General features: G+C 46.9%; 1 protein-coding gene across 1 annotated transcript in view; it reads left to right on the plus strand.

Moving 5' to 3' along the window:
- Positions 1 to 21,274, plus strand: part of SLIT3 (slit guidance ligand 3) — a 723,374-nt gene that overhangs the window by 630,493 nt on the left and 71,607 nt on the right. Inside the window, exon 21 of the mRNA XM_070476865.1 lies at positions 19,666 to 19,734. Coding sequence (XP_070332966.1) covers positions 19,666 to 19,734 — 69 coding nt within the window. The remainder of the gene's footprint in view (positions 1 to 19,665; positions 19,735 to 21,274) is intronic.

The raw sequence follows: 21,274 nt of genomic DNA on the forward strand, positions 1-21,274 counted from the left end.
ACCACAGTTTGAAATCATCAGTTCTTCACTGCTCATTCTTCTTTTTGGTCCAACTCTCCCAACTGTAGATTCCCCCACAATCCCTCAGTCTGACCCCAGAAATAGCACATAATGGTCAAAACACAGTCCAGCAGGTGCTATGGCTTAGCAAGCACATCTTTGAATATGGTTCTATTTTAACTTAAAACTACCCATTTTACAGAGATCTTAGTTCTGAATTCTGCTCAGTCTCCACCCAGGAGCCTTCTTATTCTATACCCCACTGACACTAAGTCTCTGGGGGTTGCTCCTTCGTCAGAAGCTCCCAGTTAAATGAAAGAGAGGCTGTTCCCCTCATGAAGGGTTTTACTATTGTGGGAAAAGCCTTATGTCTGCCCCCCGGGAAGCTGAGAGAGTCTCACAGGCGGGAAGTCCTCGCAGGCGTGGCCACGTCACCGTGCAGGCCCGGCCAGGCGGGCATCCCCTGCTGGGATGGACACAGCAGCCTCGTGCCATCTCCCATCCCTTCATCACTCCCTCCATGCGTGTTTGCAGGGTACCCCGTGTGTCAGCTACTCTGCTCACACCGAGGAGGTGATGCGAGACAGGTGTGACCCCTGCCCACGTGGGTCCTGGTTTCATGGGGAAGGTTGGCATTTGCTCAGTCGTCTCAGATACACATGTGACGTGACAACCGTGAAAAATGCTACAAAGAAGAGGAACAAGATTTGCTATGACATCCAAAAGTAGGGAGATTTGCCTTAGATGTGAAGACCGGAGAAAGCTGCTCTGGGGGTGTGGTTGGGGAGGGGATGGAGCTGGAATCTAAAGGGCAAGGAGCCGGTAAAGAGAGGGGGGCTGCCCAAGCTGAGGCCATCGTGGCGGGTAGGCAGAGCTGAGAGAGGGGCTGGCGGAAGCCCAGCGGGCCCACCGGGGCCACACCACCACCCGCAGGTCAGGCTGGCCCTCCCTGCCCGGGGCCCCAGGCACACCCGCTCCTGAGGTTGAGCTTAGCACATGCCCTTGGGGGGATATTTCTCTGCTGGGTTCTGCCAGCGCCTCGCGGGGTGGAGCCTGAGTATGCCCTGCTCTAGAGTAGCTGAGCGGTTCCTGTGTGTGTTGTGGCTCCCGGCATGTCCTAAGACTCAGTGACACTGTCCCTGCACTGCCAACCCAATGGGAAGAAGGCTGGGATAGTCACAAAAAGCCTGTGTCAGTCCTGGGTTAGGGCAAGATGTTCCCTTGGAGATGTCTGCATGCGCGTGTTTAGTTGCTCAGTTGTGTCCGACTCTTTGACTGTAGCCCGCCAGGCTCCTCTGTCCACAGGATTTCCCGTGCCAGAATACTGGAGTGGGTTGCCATTTTCTACTCCAGGGGGTCTTCTCAACCCAGGGATCAAATCTGCATCTCTTGCATCTCCTGCACCAGCCAGCCGGCTCTTTACACCGAGCCACCTGGGAAGCAGCCTTGGAGATGCACACGAGCAACAGAGAGAGCCCCATGCTTCCTTGGCTGGGCTGCGTGCGGGGTGGGGGCTGCAGAAAATGACCCAGGTATACGCCTCCTCCCTGAGCTAATTAAGTGCCAAGTAGGACATGTCAAAGAGAAGAAAGTGCCATGAAAACAGGCCCTCAAATGTTTTTACCCAAAAGCTCATGAAACAGAGATTGAAATAACAAAGATAGTTGCTTATAATTATAAACTTCAGAGCTTTGGGAGGAGACCTGGTTTCCTGCTTTGGAAATGATGGCACTGCTGTCTGCCAGACGTGGGTTCCAAAACTTGCCAACGAGGGCAGCCCTCACCTCTGTCCCCAGCCATCTCCTGGAGGGGAAAGAGAGTACCTGGGGAGGAGGGGGGGGGAAGGCAGGGGAGCAGCCTCCAGAGAAAGGGGAAGCTGGCAGGCCCAGAACACCGGGCTCGGGCTCTTGTGAGGGACACTGGCTGAGTCCAGAGCCAGTGTCTCCAAGGTTGGCTTTTCAGCTCCTCGGCATCTTTAGTTATATTGGGCAGAGCTGCCAACTTACAAAGCGAAATTAAGCTTAATCCACTGAGAAGGAGAAAAAAACAAGTTATACAGTGTTTCTCCAAAGGTCACAGGTCCCAGATCTGCAACCAGCAGGAGAGAGCAAGGCAGGGCCATCCAAATGGGAAGCGATTCTTCCTCTGAGCCACCCTCTGCGGGCACCCCACGGCCCTTCTCTCTGTGGGTCTCCTCTGTTCTCTCTTCTTGGGTGAGTCAGGCTAAGCAGAGACCTCTCTGCTCCATCTGCACCTGTTCATTCAGTCCCCCAGGTTGTCACTGAAATAGGCCATTTGCAACACTGTGAATGGACATGAAGGGTATTATGCTTAGTGAAATGTCAGAGAAAAACAAATAGTGCATGAGCTCACTTGTATGTAGAATCTAAAAATCAAAATGAATGTATACGCATATAAGAAAACAGAAACAGACTCACGCATGCAGAGAACGAACGGGTGGGATGCTGGGGAGGGACGGGGAGGGGCTTGAGAGGTGCGGACACTGCGCGCAAAACCAGTTACCAGCACGCACCGTGCGGCACAGGGGTCTGGCCAGGAGTTTACAGTCGCTCTGATGAAGCGTGAGCTGTGGCATCACCCACTCAATGGACACGAGTCTGAGTCAACTCCAGGAGCTGGTGATGGGCAGGGGGCCTGGCGTGCTGCGGTCCATGGGGCCGCAAAGAGTCGGACTCGACTGAGCGGCTGAACGGAACTGAAGCTAAAATGTTGAATCACTATGTTGTATACCTGAAACGAATGCAATATCGTACATCAACTATACTTTCATTAAAAGAAAGAGGGGACACTGTGCCACTTGTCCCATTTGAGTGATGAGGAACTTTCAGAGAAGTAAAAACCACTTTCCACTAGTGGTACCACTAGTGGTACTTAGGCACCACTAGTAAGCAGCCTAGTTAGGATTAAAAAGCAGTTTAGCCTGACTCCAAATCCTATGTTCTTGTCCATTATTCCAGAAATTCTTAAACTTTGGGGGTCTTAAGACCCCTTTTGTAGTTGTTATGGTTGTTATTTCATCCCTAAGTCACGTCTGACTTTTTTGTGACCCCACAGACTATAGCCCGCCAGGCTCCTCTGTCCATGGGATTTCCCAGGCAACAATACTGGAGTGGATTGCCTTTTCCTCCTCCAGGGGATCTTCCCAACCCAGGGATCAAATCCGCATCTCCTGCGTTGGCAGGTAGATTCTTTATCACCGCCAAGACCCCTTTCCATTTTTCAGAAGCCCCCAGGACTCTAAGAACTTGTGTCTATGTGGGTTTTATCTATTGATATGTACCATATTGGAGACTACAACTGAGTAGTTGTAGTTTAAATTATATTTTAAAATATTTATTTTAATTTCATTTAAAAATAACAACAATATACCATCACATGTTTCTATAAAAAGCATACTTTTCTGAAAACAAACTAAAAGAAATTTCATTGTGAAGAATGACATTATGTTTTATAAATGTCATAGAAGAAACTGGATTATTATATCTGCTTCAGCATTCACTCTATTGTGATATGTTCTGGGTGAACTATGAGAAGAAAATCTGACTTCACACAGATATGTAGTTGGAAAAAGAATTCTGGTAGCTTTTTCAAATAACTGTGAGCATTCTTCTCTGATAATATACCAAAACAGCATAGTAGTCATTTCCTTTTTTTGAATTTCATTGAAGTATAGTTGATTTACAATGTTGTGTTAATTTCTACTATACATCAAAGTGACTCAGTTATACATATATATATAATATATATATATATTCTTTTTCATATTCTTTTCCATTATGGTTTATCACAAGGTATTGAATATAGTTTCCCATGCTACATAGTAGGACCTTGTTGCTTATCCAGTCCATATATACTAGTTTGCATCTGCTAATCCCATCCTCACATTCCTTCTCTTCCCCACCGCCCACCTTAGCACCCACACATCTGTTCTCTGTGTCTGTGAGTCTGTTTCTGTTTCATAGATGTGTTCTTTCATGTAATATTTTAGATTCCATGTAGGAGTGATATCACATGGTATTTGTCTCTGTCTCTTGACTTAAGTTCACTTAGTGTGCTAACCTCTAGGTTCATCCATGCTTCTGCGGGTGGCGTTATTCCATTCCTTTGCATGACTGAGTAGTAATTCATTGTATACATGTGGCACGTCGTCTTTATCCATTCATCTGTCAGTGGACATTTAGGCTGTTTCCGTGCCTTGGCTATTGTAAATAGTGCTGCTATGAACATAGGTGCATGTATCTTTTTTAATTATAGTTTTGTCTGGGTATATGCCCGGGAGTGGGATTGCTAGTAATTCTATTTTTAGTTTTCTGAGGAAGCTCCATACTGTTTTTCGTAGTGGCTGCACCAATTTACATTCCCACAACAGTGTAGGAGGGTTCCCTTTTCTCCACACCCTCTCTAGCTTTCATTATTTATAGGCTTTTTACTGATGGCCATTCTGACTCGTGTGAGGTGGTAATTCATTGTAGTTTTGATTTGCATTTCTCTAATAACTAGAGATGATGGACATCTTTCCATGTATCTATTGGCCATCTGTGTGTCCTCTTTGGAGAAATGTCTATTTAGGTCTTCTGTCCATATTTCGATTGGGTTGTTTGGGTTTTTGCTATTGAATTATAGGAACTGTTTGTGTGTTTTGGAAATTAAGTCCTTGTCAGTCACATCATTTGCAAATATCTTGTCCCCATTATTTTCTCCCAGTCCTTAGGTTGTCTTTTCGTTTTGTTTATGGTTTCCTTTGCTGTGAAAAACTTTATAAATTTGATTAGATCCCATTTGTTTCTTTTTGTTCTTATTCCTGTTGCCTTGGGAGATTGACCTGAGAAAACATTGGTACAATTTATATCAGAGGATGTTTTGCCTATGATCTCTTTAGGAGGTTGATGGAGTCTTGTCTTATATTTAAGCCTCTAAGCCATTTTGAGTTTATTTTTGTGTATGGTGTGAGGGTGTGTCCTAATTTCGTTGGATGACGCGTGGCTGTCCCGCTTTCCCAATACATAGTGGTTGTTTCTTCAAGGCTCGTTGTGGTGTGACTCCAGACCATCTCAGTGGGCTCTTTATGCTCTTACTTTAAAATCCACTGATCTGTCTTGCATTTTGAATATGACTTTCCCCCCGATTCATGTTCTTACAATGCACTGGTCATTTGGAAAATATTGCTTTGCTCAGTTTTGCAGATTTTTCTCAATATTGACACATAGCATTATACAATATAAAAAATGCATATATCATAGCCCTTAATGGTCACCACTGACCTCATCAGGAAAGTCTTGAATTAAGGGGACCCTGTCAAGTCCTGGGTGGCAGTTACAAGTTTTCTAAATTTTTAATTTTCATGTGAAAGCTCAGATTTTATTATCTTCCACAAAGTCTGTCAGCTGTTTTACCTGAAGTGCCAGGCTCACTCTTTATTATCAAGAAATTGTCTACTAAATACCCAACTCTGAATCATCTGTTTGCTAGTCATTGTTTTAAGTTAAAATGGTGTTTTATGAAAGAAAAAAAACAACAGTTCTGCTTGTAACTCACTTGCCTGGGTGCTTTTCCTCCAGACAACTAATGTCCTTCCTATGTAGCATAGAAGGGTCTTAGGCACACTTCCCGTTTGGCCACAAAGAGCGCTGATAAGTCGTGTGCCCAAGAGTCAAGGTTTAACACAATTAAACTTTTTACTGCTTTGAAAAGGGCATTTTTAAGGGAAACTGGCTTGTTTTTTAACCTTCAAATGTGTGGAGGTGTAGAATAGTGACCACTAATATCGTGATTCATCCTGAGGTGCCAACACATTTACTCACACAGCATAAAAGGAAAACAAGGTTTTAATCTTATCGCAAAAGTTGTTTTAGCCTCATAGACCCCTGAAGCAGGATCCCCATACGCGTCTAGGGACTACACTTTGAGAACCACTCAGCTGGTTACATACTATCAGGCAAAGAATACAGACAGCCACCCATTAGAAGTCTGCATCAAGTTCCTGATTTAAAAGCAAGCCTGAGAAGTCTTATTAAAAGTAGAGCAGGGAAATTTCCTGGCAGGCCAGTGGTTAGGACTTGGTGCTTTCACTGCCAGGGCCCAGGTTCAATCCCTGATTTGAGAATTAAAGTCCTACAAGCCACACGGTGCTGCCGAAAACAAAAAAGCAGAGCAGAAACAAGCGTGGGAGATCTGAGCTGCCAAGGTCACTTACACAAATACTCTCTGCAAAGGTAGAGCCTCACTGGCTTCAGAAATTTTCATTACTCCATCCATAAACGTTTTAGACTCAGACTTAACACTCTGAGAAAACTTATACCTAAAAGCAGCTTGCTTCCACTTAAGGGAACGTTACTGACATCAGGCCTTCCTGGCTCTGGAAACAAACTTTGCAAGCCTACATCTTCCTCAGGGCTAGAGAGGAGAATGGGAATCTAGTGCTGGTAGAGGGAGTTCGTGCATGGTCCACTCCTGGTCAGTATCAAGGAAGTGTCGTTAATGATTTTGGTAGGAGGACCTGATCTTTTTCTTGGTGTCCTACCGCTGACATCCCACAGAGAGAGGAAGGGAGGGATGACATACCTCCCCCCTCTCAACTGTGGAAAGAAAGGATTTCTATAGGGAGATGGGATCTGAGGGCTCATGGGAAGCAGGACAGCAGTGCAGAAGCACATACACGCATACACACACAGACAGGAGACTTAAGAGGGTCGGAGCGTGACCCTGAGGGCACAGGGCTAAGACACAGCTTTTTGGGAGTGAATGCAGCAGGAAGTGATGACAAGCATGCATTGATTGAAGGACTTAGCCCAGCACTGGTCAGCTCCGAGGGGTTAGAGGATGGGGGTCTGGGGTATAGCAGGTAGCTCAGATGAAACTTTCTCCTCATCTCCAACCTAATTAGGTAATGGATATGCATGCAAAACCAGGAGAAAAGGGACGTCCATGGCATGGTGGTCCAGTGGCTAAGAATCCACCTTCCAATGCAGGGGGTGCAGTTTCAATCCCATCAGGGAACTAAGATTCCATGTTCTGCGTGTTGTGGCCAAAACCAAAAAACAAGAAGGAGAAGGAGGAGCCGAGTGATGCAGTAAGTGCTGAGCACGGATGAGTGGCGTGGACAGATGTGCTTTGGGCCAGGGAGGAATCCTGGAAGCTTTGCCCACTGAAACCACTAGGAAAGCAAGGAAAAATGCCCAGACTGTGTAAAACTCACCAGGGCTATCATTTATAGAGCTTCACCGTGCCAGGTCTTTTCAGATGTGATCTTATTTAATCCTCCCCACAGTCCTACAAGGCAGCATGTAAGACTTATTTCCATTTTGCCGATGAGGTAACTGAGGCACAGAAGGCTGAGTAATTTCTTGCTTTTTCTTTTTTTCTAATTTAGCTGTGCTGAATCTTAGTTGCAGGATGCAGGAACTTCGTTGCCACATGTGGACTCTTAGTGGCAGCATGTGGGATCTAGTTCCCCAACCAGGGATGGAACCCAGGCCTCCTACATTAGGAGCACAGCATCTTAACCACTAGACCACTAGGGAAGTCCCTGAATAATTTCTTAAAATGATGCTGCCAAGAAGCAGCAGAACATACAAGTCCAGGTCTCTCTGATCCACAGGCCCATCCTTGAGCCACTATACTCCTCCCTCTGTTTGGCAGAAGCACAGGTCCCTATGTGCCCAGCCCAGTGGCCCAGCTTATTGGGCATTTGCCGAAGACAGCTACAGTCTCCTGGGGACCTGCCACCTGCATTCAAGCAGGGACAAGGCAGGCACAGCACTCCTGCTGTGAGGCAGTAGGGACCTGTCAGCAATTCCAGCTGGGTCCCTCCTGACAGCTGGACCTAAGCTAGCAAAGCCAGCTGCTGCCCAAGAAGAGGCTGCTGCTTTCTGTGACCCCCTGTCCTGGGCAGGTTCCTTCGAGCGCTTTCTAAAGCAGCTGCTCAGCTCTGACTGCGTCCTTGCCTTTATTTGGCCCAGCAAGACGGGCAGAAATTGCCTACAGCCAGCTGGAGGGAGCATCTTTGGAGGGCAGGCTGGCTGTGGGCACAGTGGCTCTCAGGAGTCCTGGCACAGACCCTGGCCAGGAGGAGACCTCAGCAGATGACTGCGGAGAAGACGCTTCTCAGCTGGCAGGCAGGCATGGCCATCTGAAAGGGGGACTGAGGGAGGCCTGAGCAAGCCCCCTTTGCTCAGTCACGTGTTCGTGGAGTTTCTCATGCCAGATCCCATCGTGGAAGCTGGGAACACAGCAGCTTCCATGACAGATAAGATCTCTGATGTCAGAAACTTAGCAGTGGGGAGAGAAACAATGCAAAAGCTCCCCAGTAAATTAGGCATTTCAGGTATGGGGAATAGTGTTTCCCAGAAAATCAAAGGACAGGAAAGAGTGGGAAGAAAGTGTTTTATGAAGACCCCCAAGGAGGAAAGATCTTTTTTTTTTCATGATTTATTTATTTATTTTTCCTTTATTTTTATTAGTTGGAGGCTAATTACTCCACATATTGTGGTGGTTTTTGCCATACACTGACATGAATCAGCCATGGATTTACATGTGTTCCCCATCCCAATCCCCCCTCCCACCTCCCTCTCCATCCCTTCCCTCTGGGTCTTCCCAGTGCACCAGCCCTGAGCACTTGTCTCATGCATCCAACCTGGGCTGGCGATCTGTTTCACACTTGATAATATACATGTTTCAATGCTATTCTCTCAGATCATCCCACTCTCGCCTTCTCCCATAGAGTCCAAAAGTCTGTTCTACACATCTGTGTCTCTTTTTCTGTCCTGAACATAGGGTTATCATTACCATCTTTCTAAATTCCATATATATGCATTAGTATACTGTATTGAGGAAAAATCTTAAAGTTAAGAAACTTGAGAAGACCAAGTGATGCAGCAGGCAGAACGGTTCAGGGTCGGTGTGTCCTGGAGACCTGTCCAGGGCCGTGTGCGTGCTTGTAGGCTGTGTGGAGGGTTGCCTGTTTATCCCAGGAGAAACACGAGAGCCAAGGAGGAATTTTTAAACAGGAAAGTGACATGATATGATTCTCATTTTAGAAATATTACTCTGGAAGAAGACCCTGGAGAATAGGCAGCCAGGGGATCATTATCTGTCTTTCAAGCAATCAAATGTATTGTCGGATGGGGAGGCAGATGTGTGTATGTACGTGTATGTATGAATGTATCTGCATGTGTAAACAGATGAAATACAAGCTCAGAGAGGTGAAGTATATACATATGTAATCAGATGATAATGAATCTGCTTGCAATGCGGTAGACCTGGATTCAACCCCTGGGTCAGGAGGATCCTCTGGAGAAGGAAATGGCTACCTACTCCCATATTCTAGCCTGAAGAATTCTATGAACAGAGGAGCCTGGCAGGCTACAGTCCATGGGGTTGCAAAGAGTTGGACACAACTGAGCAACTAACACTTCTATCTTCTTCTATCTATGTTCAAAGGTATTAGAACAATTCAAAGGTATTAGAACCAGGCACTGCTCCAAGGCTTTCCACAAAGACTCTCATCTAATCATCATAATCATTTCAAGGTGAAATAATTATCAACCCCATTTTACAGATGAGGCAGCACAAACTCAGAGAGGGTAAGTAAATTGTCCAAAGTCACAAAGCTGTTAGCTAGTGGAGCTAGGCTATGAGCCTCAGCTTCCTGACTCCTGAGTTGCCCATGCTCACACAAAGGCCTCCCCACCGTGGACTCCTGGGGTTCCTGGGAGGTGGCCGCCCTCCTCACCCTCCACCATTCAGTAGGTCCAAGAGTTCTCTGAGGGGCCCATATGAGCAGCACAGAGCTCAGAATAGAAGTGGGGAACCATGCATTTGACAGAGCTCCGTGCGGATTTTCATGCGAGGCAGATGTGTGCTCTTGCTAGTGCTGGGGCTGAAACAGAGCATTTAAATGCAGATAAATGCAGAGGTTGACCCGCTGGAAATGCTCTGGTAGTTCTAAGGCTGGCAGGGCAAGAGTGCAGTCTTCTAAAGGGTCCCTCTGGGGCCCGGGCTGCAGGCTACAGGCAACTTTGGAGTTCAGAGTGTTCATGAAGGGCTTCCTACAAAGACTGCTTTCCCACACAACCACATCTGCATTTCTGAAGGGAAACCTTTTGATTCTGCATCTTCTGAGCCTCAATGCCAGACCGCCAGGGATATTTTTTACTTAAAACAGCCCCTCACAGCTCCCACTCAGCTCCACAGTGCCAACCGCAGTGACGCCTTGGGAGTTCTGGGGTCTTCCTCACACAGACGACGTTTCCTGGGCATCTACTGCTGCCCGCCGGCATGCGGGATACTGCAGTGAGCGAAAGAGACGGTTCTGCCCCCGTCATCACAGTCCCACAAAGGACAACACCAGTGAGCGCGGGGGTGGTGTCAGGGAGGCAATGCTTGAGCCAGTCTTAGCATCAGTGTGAATTCACCAGACGGTGGGGGAAGAAGAGGGACCAGCAGGTGCAAAGACTCCCCCCCACCAAAGAGAGCAGGGGGCGTTCCAGCAGGGGTAAGGTCAGCGGAGGTGGAACCAGAGGCCAAGGGAGAGTTTGCTGTAAGGTGAACCAAAGAGGCAGGCAGGGGCTACAGGGGGGAATTTCGTGTGTTAATTTGGCCAGGCTGTGGTGCCTAGTTGTTTGGGCAAACACGAGCTAGATGGTGCTATGAAGACAGTTTGTAGATACAATCAACATCTATAATCAGTGTACTTTGTAAGTAAAGGAGGTTATTTTTCTAATGTGGAGGTGGGCCTCACAAAATCAGCTGAAGGCCTTAAGAAAGAAAAACTGAGGTTTTCTGGAAAGGAGGGAATTCTGCCTCAAGATTATAGCAATAAATCCTGCTTTAAGTCTGCTTGCCTGACCTTCCTTAAAATAACCCCTCTCATCCCCCTCTCCCTCCACTCTTTGTATGTGTGCACATAATGTGGTCATGTTCCCTACTGGTCACGTTCTCTGGAGAATCTGACTGACCTGGGACAGACACAGAAGGCTTTGCAGGATTTGGGCAAAGTTGGGTAGCTCTTCTCCAGCCAGCTATGGGAGACAGAAGACTTTAAACAGGGAGAGAGGCTGAAACAATCAGCACGGTCCTGCCCAGAGCCAGGCTGGACCAGGCGTGGTGGGCTCCAGGGGCCCCAGCATCATCTGTGTCATGTTGCCCATCCTGCAGGGTCCTGAACCTCTCTCGGACAGGTGAGGATACTGTCGGCACCCCTGAATCCCAGTGGTTGTTTATGCATTTATTCAGCTGTTGGCAGATGCGAGCATTTATGGAGCATAGCCTGCCCTACCCACAGAATTGGGCTGGACTCAGGGCATTCCTTGACTATCGTCCTATCAACAGCCTTTCTCTAAATTCATTCATTCAACAAACATTTGAGGCTCTACCATGAGCTGCACACTACACTATGCTCTGGGATATAGCAGGAAACAAAATTGGCAAAACCCCCTGCTTCATGCAGCATATGGATGTCACCCGTGCCGGTGACAGAGCTGATCAGTGTTATCTGGCCAAGCATAGCCTGTTGGGCTGAGGTGGCCAAAACTGACAATAAGAGGACAGAATGGAGAAGTCAAGTAGCATAGCGCAACTTCTCAGGCTCCAGAGTCCAGCAGATCCTGGTTTCTGCACTTCCTACTCACCTCTCTGAGCCTCAGTGTTCTCACCAACAAAATGGACCAAAGTACCCAGCAAAACACACGCTCACACCCCCAGCTTCAGAGGATAAATGAGATAATAGACCAGAGTCTCTATCCCAAAGCGCTGTGGTGTACATCTCAGCAAATGTTGGTGAGATTTGTTTTCCTTTTGTTAGTCTTCTTGTCACTGTGTTACCTGTGACAAGATAACACAGGTTAAGTAATTTTCCCGGAGCCACACAGCAAACCCAAGCCATAGGCCCACTCTCTGATGTGCCAGCCCCAGGGCCTACTGTAAAGATCCCAGCAAGGAGGCTTGGAGTATTTGGGTATCTTAGTCTGGGTTTCATCTTAAATGCCTCAAGCTTGCTAAGTAATTGTAGCAAAACAACTGAAGAGAGTGAGAGAATGAGCTGAAGAAGAAGGTGAGCAATCCCTGCCAAGCCGAGGCCAGACTCCCCCCAGCCTCACCCTCGCTGGGGGCTCGTTAGTCTCCCTCCAGCGGAGACGACCTCTGGCCCAGCGGCTCCAGCAGCCTTGCTCACTCACCCAGCTCCTACTTCCCAGCTTCCCTCTGTGCCACACTGTCCACAGAACACTTCCTGCAGGTTAGCGAGCGGCAGCCCAGTACAGCCTGTCACCCCTCCTTCAGCCTGAGCAGACCCTGGAATCCCACCATCCCACAGCCTCCCTGCCCCGCAGAGAAAGCTGGAAGCCTCATCTCACCTGCCAGCCTCTCCGCTGCCATCACCTGATGAAGGGCAGGGCCAGTGTCCACACAGTGTAAATGCCCTGCAGGTGATGCTGGGGAAGAGGCATTTGGGAAGTCTCCCCAAACACCAGCCCCTGCGCCTGTCTGCAATCATGGTCTCTCTTTGCACTTTGAATTTTAACCATCTTCAGTCAGTCAGTTCAGTCGCCCAGTCGTGTCCTACTCTTTGCAACCCCATGGACTGCAGCACGCCAGGCTTCCCTGTCCATCACCAACTCCCGGAGTTTACTCAAACTCGTGTCCATCGAGTCAGTGATGCCATCCAACCATCTCATCCTCTGTCATCCCCTTCTTCTCCCACCTTCAATCTTTCCCAGCATCAGGGTCTTTTCAAATGAGTCAGCTCTTCGCATCAGGTGGCCAAAGTATTGGAGTTTCAGCTTCAGCGTCAGTCCTTCCAATGAATATTCAGGACTGATTTCCTTAAGGGTGGACTGGTTGGATCTCCTTGCTGTCCAAGGGACTCTCAAGAGTCTCTCTTTAACCATCTTGGGAGCTTCTTTTTTTGGGAGGTGGAGGCTTGTTTTAGTTTTGTTTCTTGGCTGCGTTGGGTCTTCATTGCAACACATAGTATCTTCATTGTGGCATGTGGGATCTAAATCACTGACCAGGGATCAAACCTGAGCCCTCTGTTTGATCTGAGTCTGGAGTTTCTTTTTATATAAAATTTTTATTTTGCATTAGGGTATAGCTGATTAACAATGTTGTGATAGTTTCAAGTGAACAGCAAAGGGACTCAGTCATACATGTACACGTATCCATTCTTCCCCAAAGGGAATGTGGAGTCTTAGTCACTGAACCATCAGGGAAGTTCCAGGTTTGTATTTTTTAATTGAGTGATAATTAACATACAATTCTGTATTGGTTTCAGGTGTATACCATAGTGATTCAGTATTTTTATACATTATGAAGTGATCACCCCAGTAAGGCCAGTTACCATCCATCCTCATATACAATATTATTGACTGTGTTCTTTATGCTGTGCATCTCCTTCCCGTGACTTTTTTTTATAGTCAGAAATCTGTGTCCCCTTCACTTACTTCATCTGGCCTCCCTCCCCTCTGGCAGCCACTAGTTCTTTGCATCTCTAAGTCTGTTTCTATTTTGTTTGTTTTGGTTTTTAAATTCCACATTTAAGTGAAATCGTACAGTTTTTGGCTTCCCCTGTCTGACTTCTTTTAATTACATAATATCTATTAGGTCCATCCATGCTGCTGCAAATGGCAGAATTTCATTCTTTTCATGGTTGAGTAGTATTCCCTTGTATATACGTACCCCATCTTCCTTATCCACTCGCCAGGCAGTGGACACTTAGTTTGCTTCCATGTCTTCGCTGTGGTAAAGAAGGCAGCTCTGCACATTGGGGTACCCGTATCTTTTCAAATCAGTGTTTTTGTTTTCTTTAGATAACTGCTCAGCAGTGGAACTGCTAGATGTATGATAGTTCTGTTTTTAGTTTGCCTCAATGGTAAAGTACCTGCCTGATAACGCAGGAGATTCAGGTTTGGTCCCTGAGTCGGGAAGATCCCTTCGAGAAGGAAATGGCAACTCACTCTAGTATTCTTGAGTGGAAAAACCCCATGAACAGAGAAACCTGGCATCCTCCAGTCCATGGGATGGCAAAGAGCTGAATACAACTGAGCAACTGACCACACACGAGTGATCCCTTTTCTCCACATCCTTTCTGACCTTTGTTGCTTCGTGCCTTTTTTTTTTTTTACAATTTTTAATTAAGTAATTAATTTGTGACTGCTCCGGTCTTTGTTGCTGCATATAGGTTTTCTCTGGTTACGGCAAGCAGGGCCGTTCTCTAGCTGCGGTGCACAGACTTACTGCCGTGGCTGCTCTTGTCGCAGAGCATCGGCAAAGAGCTCTCAGTCGTCGCAGTGCTTCAGATCATCAGTCATGGCCCGCGAGCTCGTTGCCCTGTGGTGTGTGGAATCTTCCTGCACCAGAGGTTGAACCCATGTCCCCTGCATTGGCAGACGGGTTCTTAACCACTAGACCACCAGGGAAGTCCCTTGCCTTTTTGGTAGCGGCCGTTCTGACAGGTGGATGAACTGGCTGCCTTGTGATCTGCCCCACCCGCAGACTGTCCTCCCCCACCCACCAGACTTGGCCTCCCCCACCTTCTTCCCTTCGGCTTCAGGGCCCGCCCGAGGCTTCACAGTCCTGTGGGCATCTCGTCCTTGGCTGCATCTTTCTGCAGTAAGCCTGTGGCATTCTCCATCATAGCATCTTGTTCCTTTCCTCAAAGCACACATTGCAGTTTGTAATCTTCTTTACTTTCTGTGTGTGTGTCTTTCTGTCTCTCCTTCTCCCCCTTCACCTCTTCCATGCCCCCCCCCACACGTTAAATTTTTAAATGCCAGAAAATAGGCACCACCTCAGCCTTATTCACCAGTATATACAGTACCTGGCACATTTCAGTTTCCCAATAAATATTTCTGCCTGAATAAATGACGACATCAGTGAATACATTTGTCTTAGCTCCTCTGCCTGAGGGCATAGTCTAAATGTGTGTGTGTGCATGTGCATGTGTGCATGTGTGTGTGTGTGTGTGTGTGCGCGCGCGCGCGCGCGCATGTGGGCTGAATTTTAAGCAGATGGTCAAGCTCCCCGAAGGCAGAAATGGGGTCTGGTTCATGTTAGTATTTCACCCAGCATCTAGCATAGCTCTCAGCACAGAATAGATAGACAGCAGAAACTGAGCATCAAAGGGCATTAACCCAACCTGCCATGGCAGCCAGAGACCACGTGGGTCCTCCCACGTGTTCTGTGCCATGAGGATCCCTTGGGGCCAGTCATGAGGGATAAAGTCACTTGGCCTTAAATTATGGTACTACCCATTTCAACTTGTCCTTAAAGCTAAGCCCCGTTTGGTCATTGACAAACTGGCATGTGCTTGCTGCTTGCTCAGTCCTGTCCAACTCTTTGCGACCCCATGGACCATAGACCACCAGGCTCCTCTGTCCATGGGATTCTCCAGGCAAGAATACTGGAGTTGGTTGCCATGCCCTCCCTGCAGCGGACCTTCCTGACCCAGGGATTGAACCTGCATCCCCTGCATCTCCAGCATTGCAGGTGGATTCTTTACCCACTGAGCCATCTGGGAAGCACTGACAAACTTACCCGTATCCTATTTTAACCTATTTTGTCCCATTGAGTCATTTTGTGGTGGGTCTACTGGAAGCCTGGCAGTGTGCTAGCACCTCATTACTCAAGATGTGGTCTGTAGACCAGGAGCTCCACCATCTCCCAGGAGCCTATCAGAAGGGCAGACTCTCCAACCTGATGGCAGACTTACTAGATCTGAATCTGCCTTTTAGGAAGATGCCAGGTGATTTACGTGTATACTGCATGTTGAGAAGTCCTGGTCTAGAAAAAGACAGACACAGTGTTTGCCTTCATGGAGCCCAAGGCGGGCAGAGCATCAGTGAACAGCAGCAGCTGGAGGTTGACTATTAATGAGAGAAGAAAACACTCTAAAAGCTTTATATCAAGGGAAACTCACTCAGGAGATTAGAGCAGGCATTAAAAAAACACCTGAAAAGTTTTGCTATTTTGTCCTTAGAGCAGCAGGAATCTCAGGGACAAGGGTTTATAGCAAGGGTGGGAATGAATGAATTGGCCCATGTCCCCTCTCAAGGGTAGTAATTACTTTTGTGATTCATCATCAACTAAGACTGCCTTCTCTGTCTTCAACCACACTCATGCGTCTGCTGAGCAGGGCAGTCCAGAACCCCAAAGTCCAGGCAGGTCTAGGCTCAGCGTCTGTCTGTCCAGGAGGAGTCTCCTATTGATGCGCCTTCATTCTGAACCCTGGCCCTTCCTGTATGGTCATCCTGCTGGGGACCATGCACAGGGTTTCAGGTACATGCCTGTTTCCTCAGGTTTCAGATGCACATCAGAGATGCTCAACACGAAATTAGGGTTCCGAATATGAATCCTGACTCAGCTCTCCACACCCTCCAGTAGCTTAGTAGAGGCCATAGGGAACTGTGGTAAAGACTGGAGTCAGAGAGACCTGAGTTCAAGTCCTAACTCGGCTACTTGCTCACTTTGTGACATTTGGCAAGTGTTTTAACCTCTTTGAACTTCTGTCAGAATCTTTGAATCCCTGCCACGTAAGGGTATTGTGAGGGCCAGGTACCGTGTGGGTACTTTATTCAACAAATAATTTCTTGAACCTACTGTGTGCTACACTGTATACTGTCCTGGGGCCTCCAGTTCAGTTCAGGTCAGTCGCTCAGTCGTGTCTGACTCTTTGCAACCCCATGGACTGCAGCACGCCAGGCCTCCCTGTCCATCACCAACTCCCGGAGTTTACTCAAACTCATGTCCATTGAGTCAGTGATGCCATCCAACCATCTCATCCTCTGTCGTCCCTTTTCCTCCTCTCCTCAATCTTTCCCAGCATCAGGGTCTTTTCCAATGAGTCAACTCTTCACATCAGGTGGCCAAAGTATTGGAATTTCAGCTTCAGCATCAGTCCTTCCAATGAATATTCAGGACTGATTTCCTTAAGGGTGGACTGGTTGGATCTCCTTGCTGTCCAAGGGACTCTCAAGAGTCTTCTCCAACACCACAGTTCAAAACCATCAATTCTTCGGCACTCAGCTTACTTTATAGTCCAGCTCTCACATCCACACATGACTACTGGAAAAACCATAGCATTGACTAGACAGACCTTTGTTGGCAAAGTAATGTCTCTGCTTTTTATTTTATTTTTTTTTCCATTTATTTTTATTAATTGGAGGCTAATTACTTTACAATATTGTAGTGGTTTTTGTCACACATTGACATGAATCAGCCATGGATTTACATGTGTTTCCCATCCTGAACCCCCCTGCCACCTCCGTCCCCATCCCAACCCTCTGGGTCATCCCATTGCACCAGCCCTGAGCACTTGTCTCATGCATCCAGCCTGGACTGGCAGTCTGTTTCACACTTGATAATATACATGTTTCGATGCTATTCTCTCAGATCATCCCACCCTCGCCTTCTCCCATAGAGTCCAAAAGTCTGTTCTGTACATCTGTGTCTCTTTTTCTGTCTTGCGCATAGGGTTATCATTACCATCTTTCTAAATTCCATATACTTGCGTTAGTATACTGTATTGGTCTTTATCTTTCTGGCTTACTTCACTCTGTATGATGGGCTCCAGTTTCATCCATCTCATTAGAACTGATTCAAATGAATTCTTTTTAATGGCTGAGTAATATTCCATGGTGTATATGTACCACAGCTTCCTTATCCATTCATCTGCTGATGGGCATCTAGGTTGCTTCCATGTCCTGGCTATTATAAACAGTCCTGCAATGACATTGGGGTGCACGTGTCTCTTTCAGATCTGGTTTCCTCGGTGTGTATGCCTAGAAGTGGGATTACTGGGTCATATGGCAGTTCTATTTCCAGTTTTTTCAGGAATCTCCACACCGTTTTCCATAGTGGCTGTACTAGTTTGCATTCCCACCAACAGTGTAAGAGGGTTCCCTTTTCTCCACACCCTCTCCAGCACTTATTGCTTGTAGACTTTTGGATAGCAGCCATCCTGACTGGTGTGTAATGGTACCTCATTGAGGTTTTGATTTGCATTTCTCTAATAATGAGTGATGTTGAACACCTTTTCATGTGTTTGTTAGCCATCTGTATGTCTTCTTTGGAGAAATGTCTGTTTAGATCTTAGGCCCATTTTTTGATTGGGTCATTTATTTTTCTGGAATTGAGCTTCAGGAGTTGCTTGTATATTTTTGAGATTAATCCTTTGTCTGTTTCTTCATTTGCTATTATTTTCTCCCATTCTGAAGGCTTTTTAATATGCTGTCTAGGTTGGTCATAACTTTCCTTCGAAGGAGCAAGCGTCTTTTAATTTCTTGGCGGCAGTCACCATCTGCAGTGATCTGGGATCCCAAGAAAATAAAGTCAGCCACTGTTTCCACTGTTGCCCCATCTATTTGCCATGAAGTGATGGGACCAGATGCCATGATCTTAGTTTTCTGAATGTTGAGCTTTAAGTCAACTTTTTTACTCTCCTCTTTCACTTTCATCAAGAGGCTCTTTAGTTCTTCACTTTCTGCCATAAGAGTGGTGTCATCTGCATGTCTGAAGTTATTGATATTTCTCCCAGCAATCTTGATTCAACTGTGCTTCATCCAGCCCAGTATTTCTCATGATGTACTCTGCATATAAGTTAAATAAGCAGGGTGACAATATACAGCCTTGATGTACTCTTTGCCCGATTTAGAACCAGTCTGTCGTTCCAAGTCCAGTTCTAACTGTTGCTTCCTGACCTGCATACAGATTTCTCAGGAGGCAGGTAAGGTGGTCTGGTATTCACATCTCTTTCAGAATTTTCTACAGTTTGTTGTGATCCACACAGTCAAAGGCTTTGGCATAGTCAATAAGCAGAAATAGATGGTTTTCTGGAACTCTTTTGCTTTTTCGATGATCCAACAGATGTTGGCAATTTGATCTCTGGTTCGTCTGCCTTTTCTAAAACCAGCTTGAACATCTGGAAGTTCACGGTTCATGTATTGCTGAAGCCTGCCTTGGAGAATTTTGAGTATTACTTTACTAGTCTGTGAAATGAGTGCAATTGTGTGGTAGTTTGAACATTCTTTGGCATTGCCTTTCTTTGGGATTGGAATGAAAACTGACCTTTTCCAGTCCTGTGGCCACTGCTGAGTTTTCCAAATTTGCTGGCCAATTGAATGCAGCACTTTCACAGCATCATCTTTTAGGATTTGAAATAGTTCAACTGGAATTCTATCACCTCCACTAGCTTTGTTTATAGTGATGCTTCCTAAGGCCCACTTGACTTCGAATTCCAGAATGTCTGGCTCTAGGTTGGTGATCACACCATCGTGATTATCTGGGTCGTGAAGATCTTTTTTGTATAGTTCTTCTGTGTATTCTTGCCACCTCTTCTTAATATCTTCTGCTTCTATTAGATCTATACCATTTGTGTCCTTTATTGAACCTATCTTTGCATGAAATGTTCCCTTGTTATCTGTAATTTTCTTGAAGAGACTTAGACAGGAGCCCTGCCATCATGGAGGTTAGCAGCCCAGTGGAAAAGCATCCTTAGTGGAACAATCATGCAAATAAATATTAGATGACAAATGTAGTTTGTGCTTTGAAGTTGGGGGGAAAGAGCTATGAGAGAGCAAAACAGAGACCCAGTGCAGCCTGAGAAATCCCAGGCAGTGTCTGTCTGCCCAACGTGACCCTGCGCCTGTCTTTCAGGTACCTGGAAGGAAACCACTTGACAGCCGTGCCCGCGGAGCTGCCCAGCCTCCGACACCTGACCCTCGTGTAAGGAGCCCAGCGTCAGTGGGGCGTCAGCGGGACGTTTAGCTTTCTCTCCTAGGGGAGCTTAAGAAACAGATGCAGAGGAAGGGGAGGACAGCACTGCAGCCGTTGGGACGTTCCTGCACTTCTCCCCCCAGGTGGGGCCGCAAGAGGCAGCTAGGAAGAACAGGCCAACCAGATATGCCAGGTCTCACCCAGTGAGGATCTCAACAGAAGTACCCAGAGCCCAGCCTCGTTAGCCACCTGCGTCACCTCCCTCCTTGCATTTGGAGCCTCTGACCTTCCAGGCTCCCAATTAAATTCCTGAGATCCCTTAGTCTTCAGTTTCTTCCAAGCAGTGGCTGCACTCAGGATGGCCCAAAGCATCAATTTGGCATTTCTTCTTCCTACTTCTTTAGTTACTCAGTAAATGTTCTAAGTTTTTTGTTGTATAGTCGCTAAATCACGTCTATCTCTTTTGTGACTTCATGAACTGTAGCCCTTCATGCTCCTCTGTCCATGGGATTTTCCGGGCAAGAAAACTGGTGTGGGTTGCCATTTCCTTCTCCAGGACATCTTCCCGACTCAGGGAGATAGTTCAAATTGAGATTGCTTCAGGTGGGAGCTGCCACTGTCTCCAAGTCTGCCAAAACCCAGGAAAACCCCTGAATGAGGAGCAGGGCTGCTAGGCGTGGGTGGGGCCCAGGAAGCTGGCTGGTCCATGAGCTTTGTCTCTCAACAGCCTCACTGCCTTGCCAAGAGGGCAAGCGGGATCCTTGGGCAAGGGGTAGTTGAAAGAGCCCCATGTGCTAAGGGAGCAGGGAGTCCTGGGGCCGTGGCCCTGGACCTCAGCTGATTATAGGAATCATCACAGCACTTGAGGTTTTGTTTTAAATACTGATACTCAAGCCCACCCTGGACTAATTAAATCAGAATATCTGGCCATGAAACTCAGGCTCGGAGACATAAAGCTCCCCAGGTGATGCTAATGTACAGCTGATGCTAAAAGCCATTGCTCTGGATATGTATCCCTGGTGAGAACCTGGAGCTTGCAGTTGGCAGAGGATCACACTCCCACCAACCTCATTCCCTCTAAGAAAGAATGTGATCAGATGGGAAAAAATGAATGCTGGGAGAGAGGGAAGGTGGAGGGACTGTGAAAGCAAGAACTGATCAAGGGGAATAAAAAGCTCTAGAACAAGAAGAAATTGTTATCTTGTGTATTATGTTTTGCTGGTAGAATAAATTTGATGAGTAGACAGCTGTATAAATGGATGAATGAATAAATGGCAGTTGCTTGAATGACTGATTGAATAAATCTTCAATTGAAAATGAACATTTGTACTAATGAGTGGATAGGTGAATAGATGGATGGGTGGATATATGGATGAATGGGCAGATGGGCAGAGAAGTGGACAGGTAGATGGACAGACGAATGGGCTGATGGATGGACGGGATGATGGACAGATGGGAGGATGCATGAATGGGTGGATGGATGGGTTGGGTGGGTGGATGGGTTGGGTAGATGGATGGATAGGCAGACAGAAGGTTGGACTGATGGACA

The sequence above is a fragment of the Odocoileus virginianus genome, chromosome 14, assembly GCF_023699985.2.
Source record: "Odocoileus virginianus isolate 20LAN1187 ecotype Illinois chromosome 14, Ovbor_1.2, whole genome shotgun sequence".
In the NCBI taxonomy this organism is placed as follows: Eukaryota; Metazoa; Chordata; class Mammalia; order Artiodactyla; family Cervidae; genus Odocoileus; species Odocoileus virginianus.